At 54.3% G+C, this 19,939-nt stretch overlaps 3 protein-coding genes across 5 annotated transcripts; 1 reads left to right on the top strand and 2 right to left on the bottom strand.

Moving 5' to 3' along the window:
• Positions 1-10,955, top strand: Aaas (aladin WD repeat nucleoporin). 3 transcript variants are annotated; one of them, XM_055618241.1, is made up of 16 exons: positions 1-45; positions 1,309-1,436; positions 2,975-3,030; positions 3,225-3,316; positions 3,413-3,459; positions 4,126-4,224; positions 5,085-5,228; positions 8,882-9,002; positions 9,260-9,384; positions 9,500-9,560; positions 9,682-9,772; positions 9,873-9,966; positions 10,037-10,104; positions 10,321-10,402; positions 10,506-10,590; positions 10,713-10,955. In XM_055618241.1, exons 3-16 carry the CDS (start codon positions 2,982-2,984, stop codon positions 10,935-10,937), a joined length of 1,383 nt encoding a protein of 460 aa, XP_055474216.1. In that variant the 5' UTR covers positions 1-45; positions 1,309-1,436; positions 2,975-2,981; the 3' UTR covers positions 10,938-10,955. The 3 variants fall into 3 exon arrangements, with proteins under 3 accessions (XP_055474216.1, XP_055474215.1, XP_055474214.1); XM_055618240.1 differs by lacking the exon at positions 1-45 and adding an exon at positions 641-881 and having other exon boundaries at positions 9,879-9,966; XM_055618239.1 differs by lacking the exon at positions 1-45 and adding an exon at positions 641-881.
• Positions 10,956-11,296: 341 nt separating this feature from the next.
• Positions 11,297-16,462, bottom strand: Myg1 (MYG1 exonuclease). The gene is made up of 7 exons (XM_055618269.1): positions 16,184-16,462; positions 15,982-16,094; positions 14,130-14,289; positions 12,468-12,620; positions 12,217-12,339; positions 11,934-12,115; positions 11,297-11,514 (listed from the first exon to the last, which is right to left on the bottom strand). Exons 1-7 carry the CDS (start codon positions 16,445-16,447, stop codon positions 11,316-11,318), a joined length of 1,194 nt encoding a protein of 397 aa, XP_055474244.1. The 5' UTR covers positions 16,448-16,462; the 3' UTR covers positions 11,297-11,315.
• Positions 16,463-16,588: 126 nt separating this feature from the next.
• Positions 16,589-19,351, bottom strand: Pfdn5 (prefoldin subunit 5). The gene is made up of 6 exons (XM_055618270.1): positions 19,228-19,351; positions 19,037-19,139; positions 18,733-18,764; positions 18,273-18,347; positions 18,066-18,171; positions 16,589-16,795 (listed from the first exon to the last, which is right to left on the bottom strand). The coding sequence occupies exons 1-6, from the start codon at positions 19,297-19,299 to the stop codon at positions 16,719-16,721; spliced, it is 465 nt and encodes a 154-aa protein (XP_055474245.1). The 5' UTR covers positions 19,300-19,351; the 3' UTR covers positions 16,589-16,718.
• Between the last annotated feature and the right edge of the window lie 588 nt (positions 19,352-19,939).

Below are 19,939 nucleotides of genomic sequence, written 5' to 3'. Positions count from 1 at the left end.
CTGCCCTGTGCTGGGATTACAGGCAGGAGTCACTGAGATTTCCAGGTGCGTAGCCCACACTGACCTTGTTCCCCCTTCTCCCCATCGCCACATCCTGCAGGCATTAACAGACTCGGGCCAACCTACCCTGCCAGGGTGTGGTTTGTGCATTCTCAGGTTCAACCTGTGTCCCTCGCTGCGCAGGTCAACGGTGCATGTCAGGGGTTTTTGTAAGGATTAATGAAAGCGCTTATAGTAATGGGCGCAGGAAATGCTGTTTTTCCAGTGTCGTCTTTCTCTTTGAGGACTCCTTCCCCCGTCTGTGGCTCTGGGTTCAGCAGGCTCAGCACTGTCTGCTAAAGTCCTTGCAGTGACAGGATGACAGTCTGTATTTTCCTGAGGGCTATTCACGGCCGCTGGGCAGTTTAATTAGGTACTTTCCTAAACCTGGCTTATTTTTGGCTTTTTCCGCACTAAGTAAGTGAGTGGGAGCCGTTGCTGGGGATTCGGAGTTGGAAAAAACAGTAGTCCTCCGGGAAACAAACCAAAACCAAACCGCGGGCCGCTTGAGCACAGGCTGGCCCTTGGACGCGTCAGCGCCGTGCCCGCTGCGTCCGCAAGGGGGCGCGCCGGGAAGTTCCGGAAGTCCGCCCCACTGCACTTCCGCTGAGCTTCGCGCAGCCGTTTGTCCCTCGCGGCCTCCCGTCCGCGTACGAATCTAGCCCGGGAACGGAGCGTCGGGGCAGCCTGTCCGCTCCTTACGGCTCCGGACGGGCGCGATGTGCTCCCTGGGCTTGTTTCCCCCGCCGCCGCCGAGGGGCCAGGTCACCCTGTACGAGCACAACAACGAGCTGGTGACCGGCGACAGCTACGAGAGCCCGCCTCCCGACTTCCGGGGCCAGGTGGTCCGGGTGGGGGTGCAGCGAGGCTCCGCGCAAAGTGGGGCTCAGCAGGGGCGGCGCGGCGGGGCTCGGAGGTTGGAGACGGCTTGCCCACGCGAGAGTAGAGAGAACGAACTGTGCTTTAGGGCTGGTGTTGGCTTGGAAGGGATGCCGGGGCATGCGAGGAGGCTCCAGAAGAGGTAGAGAGAAGATGGAGGATGCTCTCCGTCAGGTCTTTCCCAATGTCAGCCCTGTGAAAAACGATTGGGGTTTGCAGATAAGGGCCAAAAGTTGTTTTTTTCTGCCCCACAAGTGTTACATTTGCGGATATGGGAAATGGGGCCGTGTCCGTTCTGTCTAGTCCAGCCAAAGTTTGGAGATGGCTGGGAGTGCTGGTGAAATCTGGGGAGGACACTGACTGTCTCCCTTGCCCATTTCTGAGGTATAGTGGATCAATCTTCCTGTGCTACACCTGACCAAGGATCCCCTGAAAGCCCCTGGGAGGCTGGACCATGGTACAAGGACTGCCTTCATCCAGCACCGGGAGCAAGTCTGGAAGAGGTGCATCAATGTATGGTGAGGCATGGCAAAGCGTTGCCCAGGCCGAGGTCTCCAGAGCCTGGACGAATGGCGTCACTACGCCTCTGCTTTGGGCTGCTCTTGAGAAGGCTGCTTAATATTAATATCTGTGTCTTCATATTACCCCAGACCATATCAGATGATCCGCCCCTATTGAGAAGTGAAGGCTTTACCTGACGCTTCGTTTATCCCTCAGGCTTGGCTCGGCTTTACAGACCCGCTCCCAGCACCCATCTTAGGCCATGCACTACTCATCCTGGGCTTTTATCTGAAGCTCAGGACAGTTAGGAAAAGGTTGTATTGGTCCACCTGGATTAGGAGTTGAAGCAGTGTTACCTCGTTTCTGACTATCATTTTCAGCTGTGTAGCCTTGGAAACGTTACTTAATGACTGTGTCCTCAAACAGCCCTTTTACAGTGTGGTGACTGAATAGATGTAGGAGCACTTAGAGGCATTTCTGGCACATACTAATCCCTTGGTATGTCTGCTGTCACCATTATGTCAGCAGGGTCCCTGGGTTGCTGGGTTCATCAGTTGTGTCCATTTGTTACTTTGTGAGTTGTTGCCAATCCTCTTTTATTAAAGTTGTCATGCATGACTTGGGAGGGAGCTCAGTTGAGTGCTTGCCTGGCATGCAGGAAGCCTTGAGCTCAGTCACTAGCACCACAGGAAATGGGGAGTGGTGCTGGTAATCTCAACACCAGGCAGGAGGGTCAAAGCTTGTGGTCATTCCTGACTACGTAGCAAGGCTGAGCCCAGCAGGGACTCCATGAGACTCTCTCAGAAACAACCAAACCAAAAAGACACTGGGCAATAGGGTTGTGGCAAGTGGACTGTGGAAACAGCAGGCCCAGGGCCTCACACTCTATAGACGTATTTGCTGATGGAATCACCGCCACATGTTTCTCAGAATGTTACTCTTGGGCTCACTCATACCTTAACTGTTCCACAGATATGTGTATTTGCTTCCTATGTTTCTTGAATTCGTCTCTCCCGTCTCCCACAAATTCAGGCTACTTCAGTTTTTTGTTTGTTTTTTTCTGAGAAGCCCTTAAGTTGTTTCTTTTTAAAATTTTCTGGGTTTTTGAGACAAGGTTTCTCTGCATAACAGCTCTGGTTGACCTGGAACTAGACCAGGCTGGCCTGAAATAGAGACCCTCCAACCTCTGCCTCCCAAGTGCTAGGATTAGAGGTGTGAGCCACCACTATCTGGCTTCCTTTTTTTCTCTATTAAAATAATGAGGTAATGCCTCATATAGCCCAAGCTGGCCTCATTCTCCCTCTGTTGCTCAGGGTCTTGAACTTGTAATCCTCCCAGATACCTTCTCAGTGTTGGGGTCACACACCTGTGCTACCACATCTGATTTTATGTGCTGGTAGGGCTTGAACCCAGGGCTTTATTCACGCTAGGCAGGTACTCTACCTACTGAGCCCAACACACCCCAACCCTCTTTAATGTATGTTTGTTGAATAAATGAAACCTGTTAGGGCTTACGACAGGATAGAGTAATTCTTTATCTTTTTCTCCCCGTGAGGCGGGATATGGGCCTTTTTGGAGTCCTGAATGAAATTGCAAATTCAGAGGAAGAAGGTAAGTATTCTCTGTGGCCCCTCTTCTTGTTAGCCTGCCCTTCTCCACATTTTCCGTTACTCACCCAGAGTGGGTTCTGGTATCCAAACCCATTCATTGCTGGCCCAGGGCTGAAGAGTTTTGACACTCTTCATCTAAGGGTATGACCAGTGCCAGCGCGGTGAGCGCTGTACCCAGTCTCTTTGACACCACAGTGTTTGAATGGGTGAAGACAGCCTGCAGCTGGGCCCTGGCCGTCTGCCGATGCGCCTCCTCCCTGCACGGCTCCCTGTTCCCACACCTGTCTGTAAGTTTGACCCCCCCCCTTTCCTTTGTGGCTGGACCCAGAAGGTGGGGGTGCTGAATAGGTAAGCTCCTTTCCTGTCTTCTGCTGTTCTTTCAGCTCAGGAGTGAAGATCTGATCTCTGAATTTTCCCAAGTAACTAACTGGTGAGTGCATAAGCTCTGGTGACCGAGGGGCAAGTTCTGAGCTGGGAAGGGTGCTCTGAGGAGAGAGCCGTCAAGGCTGAGCCTCCACTCTCCATGCTGTCCCCCCTCCCACCTCCTTCTGCGGATTTTATGTCAGCTTGACACAGACTAGTGTCATTTGGAAAGGGGAAACCTGTGGGCAGGTCTGTGCGGGTGTGCCCTTGTTAATGGTGATGTGGGAAGGCCCAGCTTACTGGTCCTGGGTGCTGTAAGAAGTCAGACTGAGCCCGGTACGGTGGTGCCCACCTGTGATCCCAGCACTGGGGGAGGCAGAGACAGGCGGATCTCTGAGGTAGAGGCCAGCCTGGTCAATATGGTGATTTATGGACAGCTAAACATACATAGTAAGACACTTTCAAAAACAAAACAAAAAGCCCTCGAACCTAATTACCCCACCACACCCTCCAGAAAGAAAGAAAAAACGAGGCAGTAGCCACAGCCTGACTGTGTCAGCCCTTGGCTTCCTGGATGGAATTCAAGCTTCGAGATGAAGGCCGCCCTTTCCTCCCATGTTGCTACCCCCGCCCCCCACCCCCCACCCCCGAACGATAAAGCAAGCCTGAAGGCCCTTTCCCGAGTGGGAGAGGCTGAGCCGCGGGCCGTGGTGGGCCTTGTGCTTCCCTGCAGGGCTAGCTGCTGCCTCCGCGTCTTTGCGTGGCATCCGCACACCAACAAGTTTGCAGTGGCTCTGCTGGACGACTCCATCCGCGTGTACAACGCCAGCAGGTGCGTGGGCGGGCGGAGGGCAGGTTCAGGCCACGTGGCCTTCCTACCGCTGAGGGGTTTTCTGAGACAGTCTCTGCTGGCCGCAAACTCGGCTGCACCTGTCTCTGCCTCCCGACCGCTGGGATTAAAGACGTGCACCAGGACGCCCGGTGTGCACCTGGCCTTTACCTTCTGCTCTGTCTTAAAATATCTGTGCTCTCGACCAGCCCCTACCGGGGCTGCCTTCTCCCTTGTTTATCGCGTCTGGGTGTTTTGCCTGCATGAACATATATGTACACCATGTGCATGCGGGGGAGTTACGGGCATTTGTGAGCTGCCATATAGGTGTTAGGACTTGAACCTGGCTCCTCTAGAGGAGCAGTCGGTGCTCTTAACTCCTGAGCCATCTCCAGTTTCTTTCTTTCTTTCTTTTTCTTTTTTTTTGAGACAGGGTTTCTCTGTGTAGCCCTGGCAGTTGGTAGACCAGGCTGGTCTCAGATTCAGAGATCTTCCTGCACCTGCCTCCTGAGGGCTGGGATTAAAGGCGTGCACCATCACTTGCAGCCTGTTTGCCGCCTTTAAAATTTTTAAAAATTGTCTTGTTTATGTTTGAGTGTTTTGTCTGCATGTATGGCTGCATGCAGTACCTGTGGAGGCCAGAAGAGGGCAACATAATCCTTGGAATTGGAGTTACAAACAGTTGGGAGCTGTAAGAACTCGCATGTATGTGCTGGGAACTGAACCCACACCCTTTGGAAGAGCAGCCAGTGCTGTTAACCACTGAGCCATCTCTCCAGCCTCTTGTTTAATCTTCTGATTGGACTCGGGTTTTCTGAGCTCAGTGTCCCTGCTTTGACTCAGTTCCTACCTTTTTACCTTAGCACCATCGTTCCTTCCCTGAAGCATCGTCTGCAGCGGAATGTCGCAGCCCTGGCCTGGAAGCCCCTCAGTGCCTCCATCTTGGCTGTGGCATGCCAGAGCTGTATTCTCATCTGGACCCTGGACCCCACCTCCTTATCCACAAGGTGAGTCCTGGCAGCCTGGCCTGACCTTGGTGAGGGTCATGCCAGGGGCCCATGGGGGCCTGCAAGTTACCTCCTCACAGCACTTCCCCAGGGCTGTTGGAGGGGCAGACCTAAGGTCAGGCGGGGTCCTAGGATGCTCTGTCTGGACAGAGGGACTTAGACGTCTCTGGGAGCATGGCAGGACATATCTGTGGTGGCAAGCTGTTAGGGTGCCAAGTACGACAAGGAGCGGGCACAGACCCGAGCAGAAACTAAAACTGGAACAGTCCTCAAGTGCTGGTGGTGCACTTGATTCCTGAGTGCGGGACAGGACACCATGGCTACACACCGGAGGGATCCCGTCTGGAAACACTGCCCTCCCAAAAATAAATAAATAATAAAAACAAGAGCCAAGAAAACGTTTTGGCCAGCGTAAGGTGTGGAAGAGCCAAGGGTAGCATTGCGCATCCCCTGCAGCCGCAGCCCCTCGGGGTCGGAGGCGACAGGGCCGCCTCAGCCCAGAAGGCCGCGGCTGCCCTGGGCTACAGAATGACACCTGAGAACAGCTCAGAGAGGGGCGGGAGTGGTTGGTGGTAGTGGAGGAAAGGGAGGTTTGCAACAGTAAATTGTTTTTGCTCATGGTGGCACACACCGTTAGTCCCAGCATTGGGAGGCAGAGGCAGGTGATCTCTGTGAGTTCAAGGCCAGCCTGGTCTACAAAGGGAGTTTCAGGACAGCCAGAACTGTTACACAAAGAAACTGTCTTTAAAAAAAGGACAAATACATTCATTCAGTGTCTGTGGGAACACGTGCCATAGCTCCAGTGTGAGGCCATACGACACTCTGAGGAGTTGGTCCCTCTGTCCTCCGTGGTTCCCTGGGATTGGTTGACCTCAGGTCTTAAGGTTTTAGTGCCATCTGTCTGTGCCCCTCCTCCATTTTTCTTTCTCTCTTCCTCCCCTGCCAGCCCTATTTTAGCTTAGTCTTTATAGAGAAGTTATAAAATTACTAAGTTTCAGTATACTTTTTTTTTTGACATGATCTCTCTATGTAGTCCTGATTGGCCTAGAACGTGCTTTGTGGACCAGGCTAGTCTTGCGCTCACAGAGCCTGACCTGCCTTGACCTGCCTCCTCTGTGCTGGGATTGAAGGGTGGACCACCATGCCTGGTGTGTTTCGGTATACCCTCAATTCAGTGGCTGTGTCAGCATCCTGTGCCACCCCGTCAGCTTCTCGGAGAGCAAAGCTGGTGCCCTCCGTTGCTTTTTAATTCTTCTTGAGACAGGCTTTCTCTGTGTAGCCCTGGCTGTCCTGGAACTCACTCTGCAGACAAGCTGGCCTGGAACTCGGCCATCCAAATGGCCCTGTTCCTGAGTGCTGGGATTAATTGTGGGAGCCACCACTGCCCTGCTGTCCATTTCTGTTAGCTAAGATTAGAAATTACGTGGATCTAACAAGTGTTTCTGTTGATGCCCTGTCTTCTTTTTGTTACTATTCTCTCTTGAGTTGCTTTTTGTTGTAATCATTTAGTTGTATAGAAAGGCACAGAGCTTTGGAGCTGTGGTAGCACTGAGTCATGTGTGGAAACAGGGTTTAATTAGGCAACACTGACCTCAAACTTCAGTATAGGTAGGGTTGGCTGGCCTTGAACTCTTTTCTTTTCTAATGATTTTTTTTTCTAAGACAGGGTTTCTCTGTGTAGCCTTGGCTGTCCCGGACTTGCTTTGTAGACCAGGCTGGCCTTGAACTCACAGAGATCCACCTGCTTCCCAAGTGAAAAGATCTTAGGAGTATACCACACACCCAGCTTCTCCTGAGAACTTTTTACAAAGTGAGGTTTATTTTTTAAATTTTGTATGTCTGAATACCATGTGCATGCGTGCCTAACGAGGCCAGAGAGGACGGTGCTCCTGGGGCTGTAGTTACAGACAGTTGTGAGCCACCGTGTGGTTGCTGGGAAGTGGACCTGGATCTGGAAGAGCGGCCAGTGCCCTTAACCACTTAGCCATCTGTCCAGGCCCTTTCCTAGAAAATTGGATTTTTTTTTTTTAAAGGAGAAGCCAGAAAAGTTTGATTGAGAAGTAGATAAACAATTCTTGCAGCAAGGATGCTACAAAAAACAAAACAAAAAACAGGCTACCCTTTAAAATGTTATTTTAGAAATGTGGAGATGGCTATTCTCCACGGGGATAAGAAGTTTGGGGACCTGATGCCCTCTTCTGGCCATTCTTGGCACCGCAAGCATCTGAGCACTGACATGCAGGCATGCAAAACAGCCACACACATAAAACAGTGAAAGACTTCTTTCAATCGTGTGCGTGTGTGCGTGTGCGCGCGCGTGCCTGTGTGTGCACAGAAGCACCTGCCCCTGAGGCTGGAGGCAGTGGATCCAGTGACTCCTGTCTGCTGGAGTTATAGACAGTGAGCCGCCTGAAGCACTTGCTGCGGTCAAACTTGGGGCCTTTGGGAAAAAGGTACATATTCTAACTGCTGAGCCATCTCTCTGGCCCTGGGTTGCCCTTTTCAAATTAAAAAAAATGTTTCAAAATGTATTATGTGTGTGTGCCTCCTTTCATCCGATGGTCAGAGAACAACTTTGGTTCAGTTTTGGTTTAGAGACAGGGTTTCTCTGTGTAGCCCTGGCTGTCCTGGAACGCACTCTGTAGACCACAGTGGCCTTGAACTCAGAGACTCATCTGCCTGTGCCTCCTGAGTGCTGGGATTAAAGGTGTGTGCCTCCACTTCAAGCCTAGAAAACAAAATTTGGGAGTTGTGCTATCCTTGCTCCGTGGGTTCTGAAGATTGAACTTTTATAGCAGTATTTACAGTAGTGGAAGTCAAGGCTGGGCACAGTGCCACATAAGCAGTCCCAGTGTGTGTTTAAAGAGGGCTGGTGAACAGGCTACGGGGACAGGGAGCTCCTAGGTAAGTTGAGCTCTGAGCTGACTTGAAAGGACAGTTGTCATTCACTGTACAGTTGAGTCACGTGTCAGTGACAAGGGCTTCAAGAGTTAAAGTGGAGAGGGAAGAGGCAGGGCGCCGGCTCTGACGCAGCACTGAAGAGCACACAGCAGGTACTGTTAGGGGATGTGCACCCGGGGATGGAAGGGGCCCATGCGGCTCTTTGTGGCAAGTAGAAGGCTGTGGGCGCATGGAGGATGCTCTGGCAAAGGCAGTTAGGGCGCTGGGTGAGAAGAGGAGCAGAGGTGGGTGTTTGAGGTCATGTGAGGTGGCTCCAGCCCGGTCGGTGTGGACTTCACTCTCAGCACAGCCCCGTTGAGGCCTACCTGGCGGGAGCATCTTCTGCCTTACCCTGGCTCCTGCCCCGCAAACCCAGGTTCTCCATAGACTTCCTTTAACCTCCACCAGAAGCCTTCGTTTTTGCCAGTGTGGGTTGACATGAGAGGCCATGAATTAGGGCGTCCAGCAAAGCAAGGAAATGGAATCATGATGGGGCTTTGCATTTTACTTCTGTGTTGTCTGGGTGCTAGCAGAGAGAAGAGGGCATTGAGACCCTGGAGTCACAGGCGGTTGCGAGCCAGGTGCAGTGAGTGCTGGGAGCCAGACCACCCTCTGGGAAAACAGCAAGCGCTCTTCGCCGCTCTCCCTTTCTTTACCCCCTTGACACGCTTGTTCGCCATCTTCCCCTCTGCCCCTTTTGTTTATTCCTGCAGACCCTCCTCTGGCTGCGCCCAGGTGCTGTCTCACCCTGGGCACGCACCAGTCACCAGCTTGGCTTGGGCCCCCAATGGGGGACGGCTACTCTCTGCCTCACCGGTGGATGCTGCTATTCTGGTGAGTTGGGCCCACCCTCAGTGCTGAGCCTTCTTTGTCTGTTTTATATGATGGAGGAGTTTCATCTGGACTCCTCAGGTTGAAACTGCCAACTCTTGTGTACTCATGAACCCATGTCCTCACGCTGAGCACTCTGTCTTGCTGCTTCCCCTTCTCTGGGCCTTTGTGTGGAAGAGGGTAGCCCACCGTGAGCTGGTTGGTAGTGTTTGGAGGACAGACACTGACTGCCCCGTCCTTCTATCACTTCCCTCTCTCAGGTATGGGATGTCTCAACAGAAATCTGTGTGCCCCTTCCTTGGTTCCGAGGAGGAGGGGTCACCAACTTGGTGTGGTCCCCAGATGGCAGCAAAGTCCTGGCTACTACGCCATCAGCTGTTTTCCGGTGAGTGGGTGAAAGCTGGGGAGGCCAAGAACTGAGACAAAGGCGCTTGGCTTCTGGACTCGACCTTGTGACTGTGAACTTGGAGCCTGAGCCTGTGTTGTTGTCTCTGGCTCAGAGTCTGGGAGGCCCAGATGTGGACTTGTGAGAGGTGGCCAACTCTCTCGGGGCGCTGTCAGGTAAGAAGGGCTGAGGAGGGAACTCTGACGGGCCTGGGTGCCCCGTGCATGGCTCCCCTCTCTGCTCTCCCTCCTGACGTAGCCCTCCTGCAGGCCTTCCTGTCGTTTCCTTTGCCCCTAGACTGGCTGCTGGAGTCCGGATGGAGAGCGACTGCTGTTCACAGTCCTGGGGGAGGCGCTGATTTACTCCCTGTCTTTCCCAGGTCGAAGTGGTGAGTTAAGACTTCAGACCACAGGCTGGGGCGGGCGGGACAGCGCCCTGTGGGCTGCACTGAGGGATGGGGTACAGAAGCCAGGAGACTGCCCCGACAGGAACAGAGGAGGGCCATGTTGGAGGTGCAGCATCAGCAACAATCGTGGCCGATCTTTCTGAGACAACAATACAGACCCCAGATGGAGAGGAGAGGTGAGTTGGAGTGGCCGTGGCAGGAGTGATGAGTGGGACAGACACTGACTGCCCCGTCCTTCTATCACAGGCTCGGAGGGGAGGCCCACTCCATGGTTTGGGACCCCAGTGGAGAGCGTCTGGCTGTGCTCATGAAAGGTAGGAATAAAGAAAATGTCTCTGAGAAAAGATCTGAGATGTGGCTGTCCTGGAACTCACAAGCCTGCCCACCTCTGCCTTTAAAGGCCATTACACCCAACTAGAGAGGGCCTTTCTTGAGCCACAGCCTAATAGATTTTGGTAGCATCAGGGCGCCTGTTCATTGCCTTGCCTTCTGGGCCCAGTGTTCCTGTGCTAGCTGACCATTTCTTACAGGAAACCCACGGGTACAGGATGGGAACCCTGTTATCCTCCTTTTCCGAACTCGGAACAGCCCCGTGTTTGAGTTACTTCCCTGGTAAGTGCAGAGCAGAGCTCTGGCTCTGAGCTCCACAGCATCTCACACCTGCACAAACTCCCTGCCTTCGCTGGCTTCTTACCTCTTCCTCTTTTTGCCATAGTGGCATTATTCAGGGGGAACCCGGAGCCCAGGCTCAGCTCATCACTTTCCATCCTTCCTTCAACAAGGGGGCCTTGCTCAGTGTGGTGAGTAGGCAGGGCGAGGCTGTGTGCACGTGTCGGTGTGAAGCTGTCCTCAGGCTGGCTGAAGGCCCAAGGGTCATGGCGTCTACAAGGTTGCCACTTTGGGTCTTTCTCGTTCTCTGCAGTGCTGGTCCTCAGGCCGGATCACCCACACCCCTCTGTACTTTGTTAATGCTCAGTTTCCGAGATTTAGTCCTCCTCTTGGCCGGGCCCAGGAGCCCCCAGCTGGAGGCGGAGGCTCTGTTCATGAAGTGCCACTCTTTACTGAGACATCACCGACCTCTGCCCCTTGGGACCCCCTCCCAGGCCTCCCACCTGCCCAGCCCCACTCCCCTCACTCCCACCTGTAAATAAAGCCGTGTATTCTATTCGTTTGCGGGCTGCATTTTCTCCTAGCCTGCTGCTGGGGTAAACAGAGCAGGACCCGATTACGGTTCCGCTGTCACTTTCCAGCTGCTGTGCATTTGGTCAAGTTAGTCCTGGGAGGGTTTTTTTCAGGATTTACTGCTTTATGTGTTGGCTGAATGTGTGCCACGAGTGTGTCTACCCCACGGAGGTCAGAGGGGTGTTGGATGCCCTGGAACTGGAGTTGTAGATAGTTGCATGCTGGAGTGCCAGGACACCGGTAGGGAGATGGGTAGCACCAGGGTTCTGCACCTGACAGGCTGCGCTTACAAGTCTGAAGCGTCCCAGGTTGGTGGTCAGGAACTGAGTCAGAGGAGCATGTTTTATTGTACTGCAGCATTTGCAAGAGGCACAGGTGCTGGGCGCTGGGCAAGAGTGGCACGGGCCATGTTCAGGGCACCCTCTCGGGTGTGGTGTCCACCAATGAAGCCACTGGCATGGACGAAGATACAACCAGGGATCCCACTGACTTGGTCCAGGGCCTCATCCCGCAGTCCCCGCCACGGCTCTGGCAGGGGCAACCTACGTAAGAACAAATGGAGGCATGAGGGGCTCATAGGAGGACGGCACATGTCACACACAGGTGGCAGCTTCCAACAATGCTAAACAGACCTGAGGGTAGGGTAGTTCTGTGGGGACTCCTGTATGGATGCAACACCTGCCAAGAAACCTGTGTCCTATGGCTGAGGCAGGAAATAGGTGGGCCTTCTGGCAGGCAGAGAAGATTCAGGGATAGACAGGTGGGGCGCTGCAGCCAGCATGATGTGAGGAAGATGGGTGCCTGGTGCCTGAGCTCAGGTAACCAGCCATGTGGTAAAACGTAGATTAGTATAAAGGGTTAAGGTATGAGCTGTCAGAGAAGAGCCTCGCTGTGTGGCCTAGGTATCTGAGTTTCAGAAGGAGAAACCACCCGAACCACAGTGCCCTACAACAGGACTCACCGGCTCTGGAACGAATGAGGCTCCTTGGGTACACACTGGACTCGCCACTGTCCAGCCTGGTCAGTGTAGACAACAAAGGAGATGGCCCCTGGGGGGGACAGCTGAGATTCTAGGTGATATAGGTGCTCCTTCCAAGGGCACCCACCTTTAGTGAGCTCCACTATCTCCCCACTGGTGTCCACCTGAAAGGGAGAGGATGTGGCTATAGGGTTCGGGTAGGAGCAAGAGGGTGGGGGGACAGAGTGCAGGCCAGCCCTGGCGGCGAGCCACCTCCCGGGCCTACCTTGAATCGCTGGGCCAGGGCCTCCTCTACCACGGCCCTAGCTGGCAGCCAGCTATGCTGGTAGAAATGTAGTCTCTGCAGAAACTCCTCCTGCACCAGATCCATCGCGCGCCTGAACCCTGCCTGGGAAGGACGGGGAAACCACAGACGTTTGGGCACTGGCCTAAATTTTACTTCACAGGACTTGGACAGACCAACCTTTCTTGCGCTTTGTCCTCTGCAGTTCTGACTAGGGCTTCCTGGGCTCTTACCTCAGTGTCTTGGTTGGGCTGGTTCCAGGTGGGATTGAGCCGAGCAACCCGGGCACTCAGGGTAGTGGTGAGGGCATAGCGGGGCTCCCCGTCTTCCCACTGAGGGATCCCGTTGTCCACTGCGTCCACCTCCTCCACGAAGTTCTCGTACATCTAAAGCAGCAACAGGGGAGAGGCACTTGACACCTGAAGGTGGCTTAGGTTTCACAGGACGGAAGTACACACTCCTTCACTATAGCCCTCGGTGGGAGCAGCCCCTGCTCTTAACCTCCAGCTGGCTACTGCCTTTCGGACAAGGATTTCAGTTCCTAGAACCCTGCGGGGATGGATCCCTGGGCCAGGAGGCGGCTGAGTAGGCCGCACTGCAATCAGTGAGGTAGGGGGTGGCCTAGCCCCCCAGTTAGGCGGGAAAGTGGCTGCCTGATAGCAAGAGCAGAGCGAGGCGCAGATGGAGTCATGATATACCATAAATTACGACGTCTGCCTGAAGAAACAGTACAAGGCCTCAAATTCTAGGGCAGAGCCAGTGACATACTGATGAGAAACGGCCCTAGGAAGCAGGCACCATGCCGCTCAGGTGTGATAGGCACAAAAGGCGCTGACCTCAGGGAGCCCTGAAGGACTCCTCTAGGCGCGGCAGCTCTAGCACTGAAAACGAAAGCTGATCCCAGGGCTCTAAAGCCTTGCCACTCCCGAAGTTCTTAACCCACAGTCTGGAGACACCGGAGAAGCAAGCCTAAGCTGCCCGGCATCTCGGGCTGCTGTGTGAGCTGAGGCAGGATGGGATTCCCATGGGAACACCCTGAGGAGCGCTGACCTTGGTACTGTTTGGCCTGAGCCTCAGACTTGCCTGTCTGTAACATGTTCCTTTCTGGCAGAGCTTACCAGCTCCCGTGTCAGCCTGAGTCATCCAGAGGCAGGATCTGAGCCCAGTGTCTCCTGAGTGTGAGCAGCCTCGGCTATGTACCCAGAGATACCCAATAATTCCGTTTTTGAGGAAGGGTCCGAGTTAGCCTGGAATTCAAGATCCTCCTGTCTAAGCCTCTCCAGTGTTGGGTAAAGTGGGCATCACCACACCTGGAGTCATTGTTCTTTGATGTGTGTCAGAGAAAGACTGGAAAATGCTGCTTCTAAAGCCCTTCTCTAGAATGGTGTGGTATTGTACACTTATATTCCCAGCACTTAAGATGGGGAAGCAAGCATACTGTCATAAGTTCAAGACCAGCCTGAGCACCACTGGCAGAACCTATCTCAAAATAAAAAATACTAAGAGCCCCTTCCTAGACACTGATGCCCAGTCCTCGCCCCCAACTCAGGATACAGGCTGAAGGAACAAAGATGCCTGATGGGTTTGAATGCTAATGGCCCCAGAGGCTTCTGTATTTGAAGGCTTAGTCCTCCGGGAGTAGTGGCACTACTTTAGAAGGATTAGGAGTATGGCCTTGTTGGAGAAAGTGTGTCATGGGGAGGGGGTTCTTTGAGGTTCCAAGAGACCAAGCCGGGCTCAGTGCTATTCTGCTGCTGCCTGCCAACCCAGATGCACAACTCGTGGCTGCTGCTTCAGCGCCACGTCCAAGCCTGTCGTCCCGCTGCCCGCCGGGTGGTCTTAACCTCGGAAATCACGAGCAAGCCTGGCAGGGACGGATGTCCACAGGCCCCTACCTTGTCATAGATGGTGTCCACCACGCTGTCCTCTTCACCAGCGCCCAGCAACTGGGCCAGCAGCTTACGGCCAAAGTGCAGATAGACAAGTCCTGCACTGCTCAGCTTGGTCTGCCATGGCTTCCCAGGGCACAGGGAGCTCATCGTTTCTGCAAAAGTCCTGAGGAGCACAGGAAGGGGCTGCGGTGACCATGAGCCCAGGGTTTGCGTGTGGAGACTTGGGGCCTGGCAGGGTGGGGAGTGCTGCCAGGACAGGGAGGTGAAAGGCACTTTTCCTCCAGCGCCAGCTCGGGCCCCGCCGACAGCACCTGCATCCCGCCTGCCAGGACTGACTCACTGCGTACTGTGTCAGGTCTTGTTTTCACATGAAGACCTTAGAGCCTGTTCTGTCCAGTTCATCAGGGACAGGTGGACAAACAACAGAGCAAAGAGCTCACGGTCACTGGTGTGGTGATGTGCACTTTATCCCCACTAGAGAGGCTCTGACACAATGATCTTAAATTCCAGGCCAACTTGGACCCTGATGAAAAAACAGGATGACTGGACCAGTGTGCCAGGACCCCGAGGACCCAACCTCTAGATGCTCAAGTTCTTGTGTAAAGTGTCTGACTATAAACTATGCCCATTCTCTTGTATATGTTTGTTTTTGTACACAGGCTTCCTCTGTGTAGCCCTGGCTGTCCCAGAACTTACTCTTAGACCAGGCTGGCCTCAAACTCAAAGATCTACCTGCTTCTGTCTCCAGGGCTGAGAGCGAAGGTGCAGGACATCATACTTCGCTGCAGTTCTTTTCCTACTTGGTGAGAGTGGGTCTTACGTGATCCAGGACAGGCTCAAAACAGCTAACAAATGACGACCTTTAACCCTGCCTTGCTGGTCCTGCATCTTCTGGATTACGTATGCCTAACAGGATGCAGACCCTGGGTAAGAGGACAAGAAAAGACTGTCCATATTCTATACAGATGCGATTAACTTAAAAAATAAAAAAGAAACCAGGCATGGTGGCATACCCTTAATCCCAGCACTTGGGAGGCAGAGGCAGGCAGATCTCTGTGAATCTGAGGACATTTCAGGACAGCCAGGGCTACATATAAACTCTTTCTGGAAAAAACACAATAGTAGGGAACAAACTTTCCTAAATTGGAAGGAGTTGTGAAATTGTGGGAGGTGGGAAAGTGAAAAGCTAATTTCTTACAGAAGAGTGAGCAGGTGTCTGAGGTGAAGGCACCATCGTGCCGGGGACAGAGGCAGCTGGGGCAAAACACCTGACAAAAATCAGCTTAGGGGAAAGAAGGTTTATTTCAGCTCACAACACCTGGCAGGGTACAGCCTGTCAGGGAGGGAAGGCGGCAGAACTTAGAGCAGAGTGGGAACAGGCGCACGCCCGCAGCGCTGGGCCTGCTTCCTCCACTCAAGCTGCCCAGGGATCAGCGGCTCCCGCAGCGGGCAGGGCGGTCTCACGTCAATCAGGACACCCACAAACACGCGCAGGGGCACGCCCGACCTGGATAATCCCTCAAGGACCCACTTCCCAGGTCACAACAGAATCTAGACTGTCAGGTTGATAATGACACGGGGGAGGGGGCGGAGTCACCCACACCACGTGGTGTCTCACAACCCGCTAACTGCGATTCCAGGGGACTCCGTGGGCGCCGACGCACTTGGCGCACAGACGCGAATGCAGGCCAGACACCCACGCACACAAAATACAGCCGAAGGCCACGCGAGTGGGCTGTCAACCATTAGGCTCCTGCAGCCCGTGGCAAGGGCAGGAGAACGGAGAGCAGCGGCGGGGCCCGGGCGGGACCCGAGCCCGGGATCCAGGAGCCGCGAGCCCCGTCTGCGCGCTCACCTCTGGTGGTGGTCGTAGCGGTGTCGCTCGGGGTTGTACTCGCCACCCACGTCCACCACGACGTCACACGAGGCCAGTTTCTCGGGGTCCCGCGTGCGCACGATCTCCGCGTCCTGCAGGCACAGAGAGCGGGCTGCCGCGGGCTGCGCGTCCGCAGGGGCGCGGGCGGCCCGCCCTCCGCGGGGGCCCCGCGCGGCCGTACCCGGTACTCCGGCAGCAGGCGGAGCAGCGCGCAGGCCAGCGCCTCGTCGCAGTGGAAGGTGCCGCCGTGCGTGCCGATCCGGGCCGGCGCCATGCCGCCGCAGCGTCTCTTCGGGGGCGGACTGGACTCGGGGCCGAGCATGCGGCGCGGGGCCTGCAGCGCAGACCGCGGCGGCCACAGCCGGAGGACAGCGCGCAGGAAGCGACGGCCCATGCGCCTCCCTCCCCGGGAAGCACGCCCCGGAAACGGAAGCGTCGGCCGCATCCTCACTTCCGCCTGCCAGCCGTCCCCACGGCAACCGGAAAGGAGCGTGCTCCGCAGAGCCCCAGCTGGACCCTCACCCGGGTACACCCTCTGGCCACCCCCAGCTCACCACCGCCACGTTTAAACAAAAGACGCCCACCATTCGCCCAGCTGGCACATTTATTGACATCACACCCGAGACCCTCTCTTCCCAGACACCAGGCAGCCACTGCCCAAAAAGTCCCAGGCCCCTTGAAACAGGGTTCCTCTGCTTTGTTTCCGCGGCTCGCTCTCAGGCCTTGGCAGTAGCCTGAGCTGCCCCCAGGGCTGTGAGCTGCTGAATCTTCTGGCTCATCATTTCCATGACAGCTAAGAGAAAAGAAGGAAGAGTCACAGCCTGGTCAGGAAGTGTGCTGGAGAACCCAAGGAACACTGCCAGTTAAACTGTGGAGGGCGCACACGCACAGATTTAGAATCTACACTGTTGTCAGTCGGTATGCTAAGCACTGGAATATAAAAAAACGTGCACAACATTAGCCATAACCAGAAACACCTCATGTGAGGGCACGATACGACAGTGGAGGTCCATATTCCATCCTCAGCACCACTGCGGAGCACTGTGAGCGCAGCCAAGGCTACAAGAAACGCTGTCTTGAAAAACAATAACAACAATAATATAAAAATTAAAAATCAGATGAGGCACATGGATTGCCTTGACTTCTAGGCCTGAATAGGCTATAGATTCTTAGTGTATAGTCTAGTCTACATTCTATTCTCTAGTTCATAGTATTCAATGAGACTCTGTCTGTAAACAAAAATAAAAAAAAAAGCCATCAGCCCTCCCCTGGCTTTAACATCAGGAGCTTAATAACAAAACTGCCTCCTTGAGTAGGTTCCCATAATGCCCTTTCCAGACTGATTTAGTTGGTTTGAACTGGACTTAGATTTTCTTTTTAAACTGCCTAGAGGACTGTTCTATGTAGCTTAGGTGGTAACTGCTGGCACTTACTCAGCAGATCCCTGTGTTTACAGGCTTTTTATCCTAACTCATTAACAGATTTTTCTTCTCAAGTACTCAGACCCTTACAAACGTCACTCTCAGAATCTAGATGACACATCAGGACACCAAAGACACACAGAAACATCTCTTTGTTGTTTCTGACACACAGAGATGTGTGTCTCTGCCTCTGCCTCCCCAGTGCTGGGCTCACAGGTGCGCACTGCTACCTCCGGCAGAGACATGGTTTTGCCCTGGAGAGGATAGCTCCTGTTACAACCCGTGTTCTAGGTTCTTTGCGTTTGTATGTGTGCCATCATGCCCTATGCAATGACTTTTCTTTACCATGAAGGTAGAAAGGGTCAGGAGGTTCCCAAGGGGCTGTGAGATGGCTTTAACAGCTGAAAGTGCTTGCCACACAAGGCTGGTAAAGTTTAATCCCTAGAACCCAGAATGCAAGGAAAAATCCAATTCCTGAAAATTTTCTTCCAACCTCTACACAGGTACCGTGGCATTCCTGTTCCCCTTCTCTCTCTCTCCTCCTGTCTGTCTGTCTGTTTCTCTCTCCCACACAAACAGTGACAAATACAACTTTACAGACAAGAGTAGATATAATGACGAGGCACCCTGGGCAGAGCTTACCTTGTTTCATGGCGTGCTTTTCCTGCAGGGCTGGTTGGATTTTCTCCATCTGCTTGGTAAGGAAGTCTATCTTCCTTTTGAAGAAGTCCTTGGCATCCTCAGCTGTCTGCAAGGTTGGAGGTGAATGGGAGGAGGAGAGCCGGCCTTCACTGCGCCCCTCCCTTCAGCTCCCTTCACCCTCCGGGGACATGCCCCGCCTCCCCTCACCTTCTCCACATAGTAGCCAGTGCCCACATCAATGAGGACATGTCCCACGTCATGCAGCTTCCCAGGGACGTACATCTGAAGCCAGGGTTAGGGGAAACTAGCCAGCATGAGACCAACCGGGGTTCACAGTGAAAGCACTTGAGAAATGAGCCGCAATTACGCTGAAACCGAGAAAAGGGGCAATTTCCCAATTCCAATACCCTACCATGTTTCCATTTCGTTAGCAGAACGCCAGCTTTCTCTCCGTAGTAGACTAACATCCCAAACAGCAAAGAGAGACACCACACGTCAACCTTCACTGAACTCTGATAGAAAACATTGGGTGGACACCGATCCAAGACTGGCCAAGGGAACGGTGCGGTTTACGTTACTTAACATCACTGGGTGACCGTAATCAAAGCTCTCCCCTTTGGGAAAGCTGAGGAGGAAGACAAGCAGCATCTCCCGCTGGAAAGGATACAGAGCTCGTCAGGGGGACCAGTAAGTCTTTTCCTGTGAAAGCAATGAAGACAGACAGCTGGGCAAGGCTGGGCGCTCCCACGTGAAGGTCTCAGGGGGCCTCCCAACGGGGCTCAGCGTCCACACTGAGGTGGCGGGAGAGGACTCTTGCACATTTTGGTTTTCGGTAGGCGGCAACATGAGGGGGCTCGTGTGGCTACACACTTCATAACGCACAGCTTTCTCTAAGGGAAACCGGGTTGGGACGCAGCGCCGGAGGCGGGCGCGCGCCGCTGCCCCGGGCGCCCTCACCCGCCCAGCCATACCCTCGTTGCTCTTGTTCAGCACGCTCAGGCAGTCCTTGGCTTCCACATACTTGGTCTGCACCACCTTGAGCTGCGCGATGGACGTGGACAGGAACTCCACCTCCTACAGAGCCAGGAAGAAAGGTCAGCGCGGCTCCCGAGGAAGCGGGCTCGGGACCGGGGCCTCCCCCGCCGCGAGGGCACCGCCTCACCTGGTCCAGCTGGTTCTTGAGCATCTCCAGCTGCGGCAGGTTCAGCTCCGTGATGTTGATCGACTGCGCCATGTTGGGAAGGAGGAGCGCCGGGGAGGAAGCCGGCCGCGCCGCCGCCGCTCTAGCCAGCCTCCGCGGCATCTCCGTGGTGCCGCCGCGGCTACGCTCTGCGCCCGGCGTCTCTATGGCCGCGCGTCTCGGAGGGGAGCGGGACAAGCTGCGCCCTGGGCTGGGCCGCAGGGAAACCCTGGCAAGTCACGCTGGCGAGACAACCCTGGTGCCTGGCCGGGAGCTGGCCTGTGCTCTGACAGTCACTAAGGTGCATGTGAAAACAGTGCCTGGAGGACAGGTAAGCGGACACACCGAAGAGACAACTTTGCCAGCCAGCAAGTACAGCGTACGGTCTTCGCCCTTTGCGTATATTTTTGTATCGCAGTGTTTGCAGGCCAACCAAACCGCGGTCCTCTGGAAGAACAGCCCGGAGCGCTTACCTGCTGAGCTGTCCAGCTCCAGCTAACTGTGTGCAGGATATGATACATGGATATAAGGTAACATGCTTCCCAGGAACCTGAAACCTCGCAGAATCTGCTGCCAGCACCGCTAAGTGTACCAGCCTTAGTGCGAAGAGCAATTAGTGCGGCCTTTTGGTACGCCACGTAAAGGTTATCTTTGTATTGTTCAAATGCTAATCTCTGTACCCTGGAGTTTGGTA

Source organism: Psammomys obesus, unplaced genomic scaffold (assembly GCF_907164565.1).
Source record: "Psammomys obesus unplaced genomic scaffold, mPsaObe1.curated_primary_1811, whole genome shotgun sequence".
Classification (NCBI taxonomy): domain Eukaryota; kingdom Metazoa; phylum Chordata; class Mammalia; order Rodentia; family Muridae; genus Psammomys; species Psammomys obesus.
The sequence above is the reverse complement of the archived record's forward strand: the minus strand, read 5'-3'. Positions and strand labels throughout refer to the sequence as shown.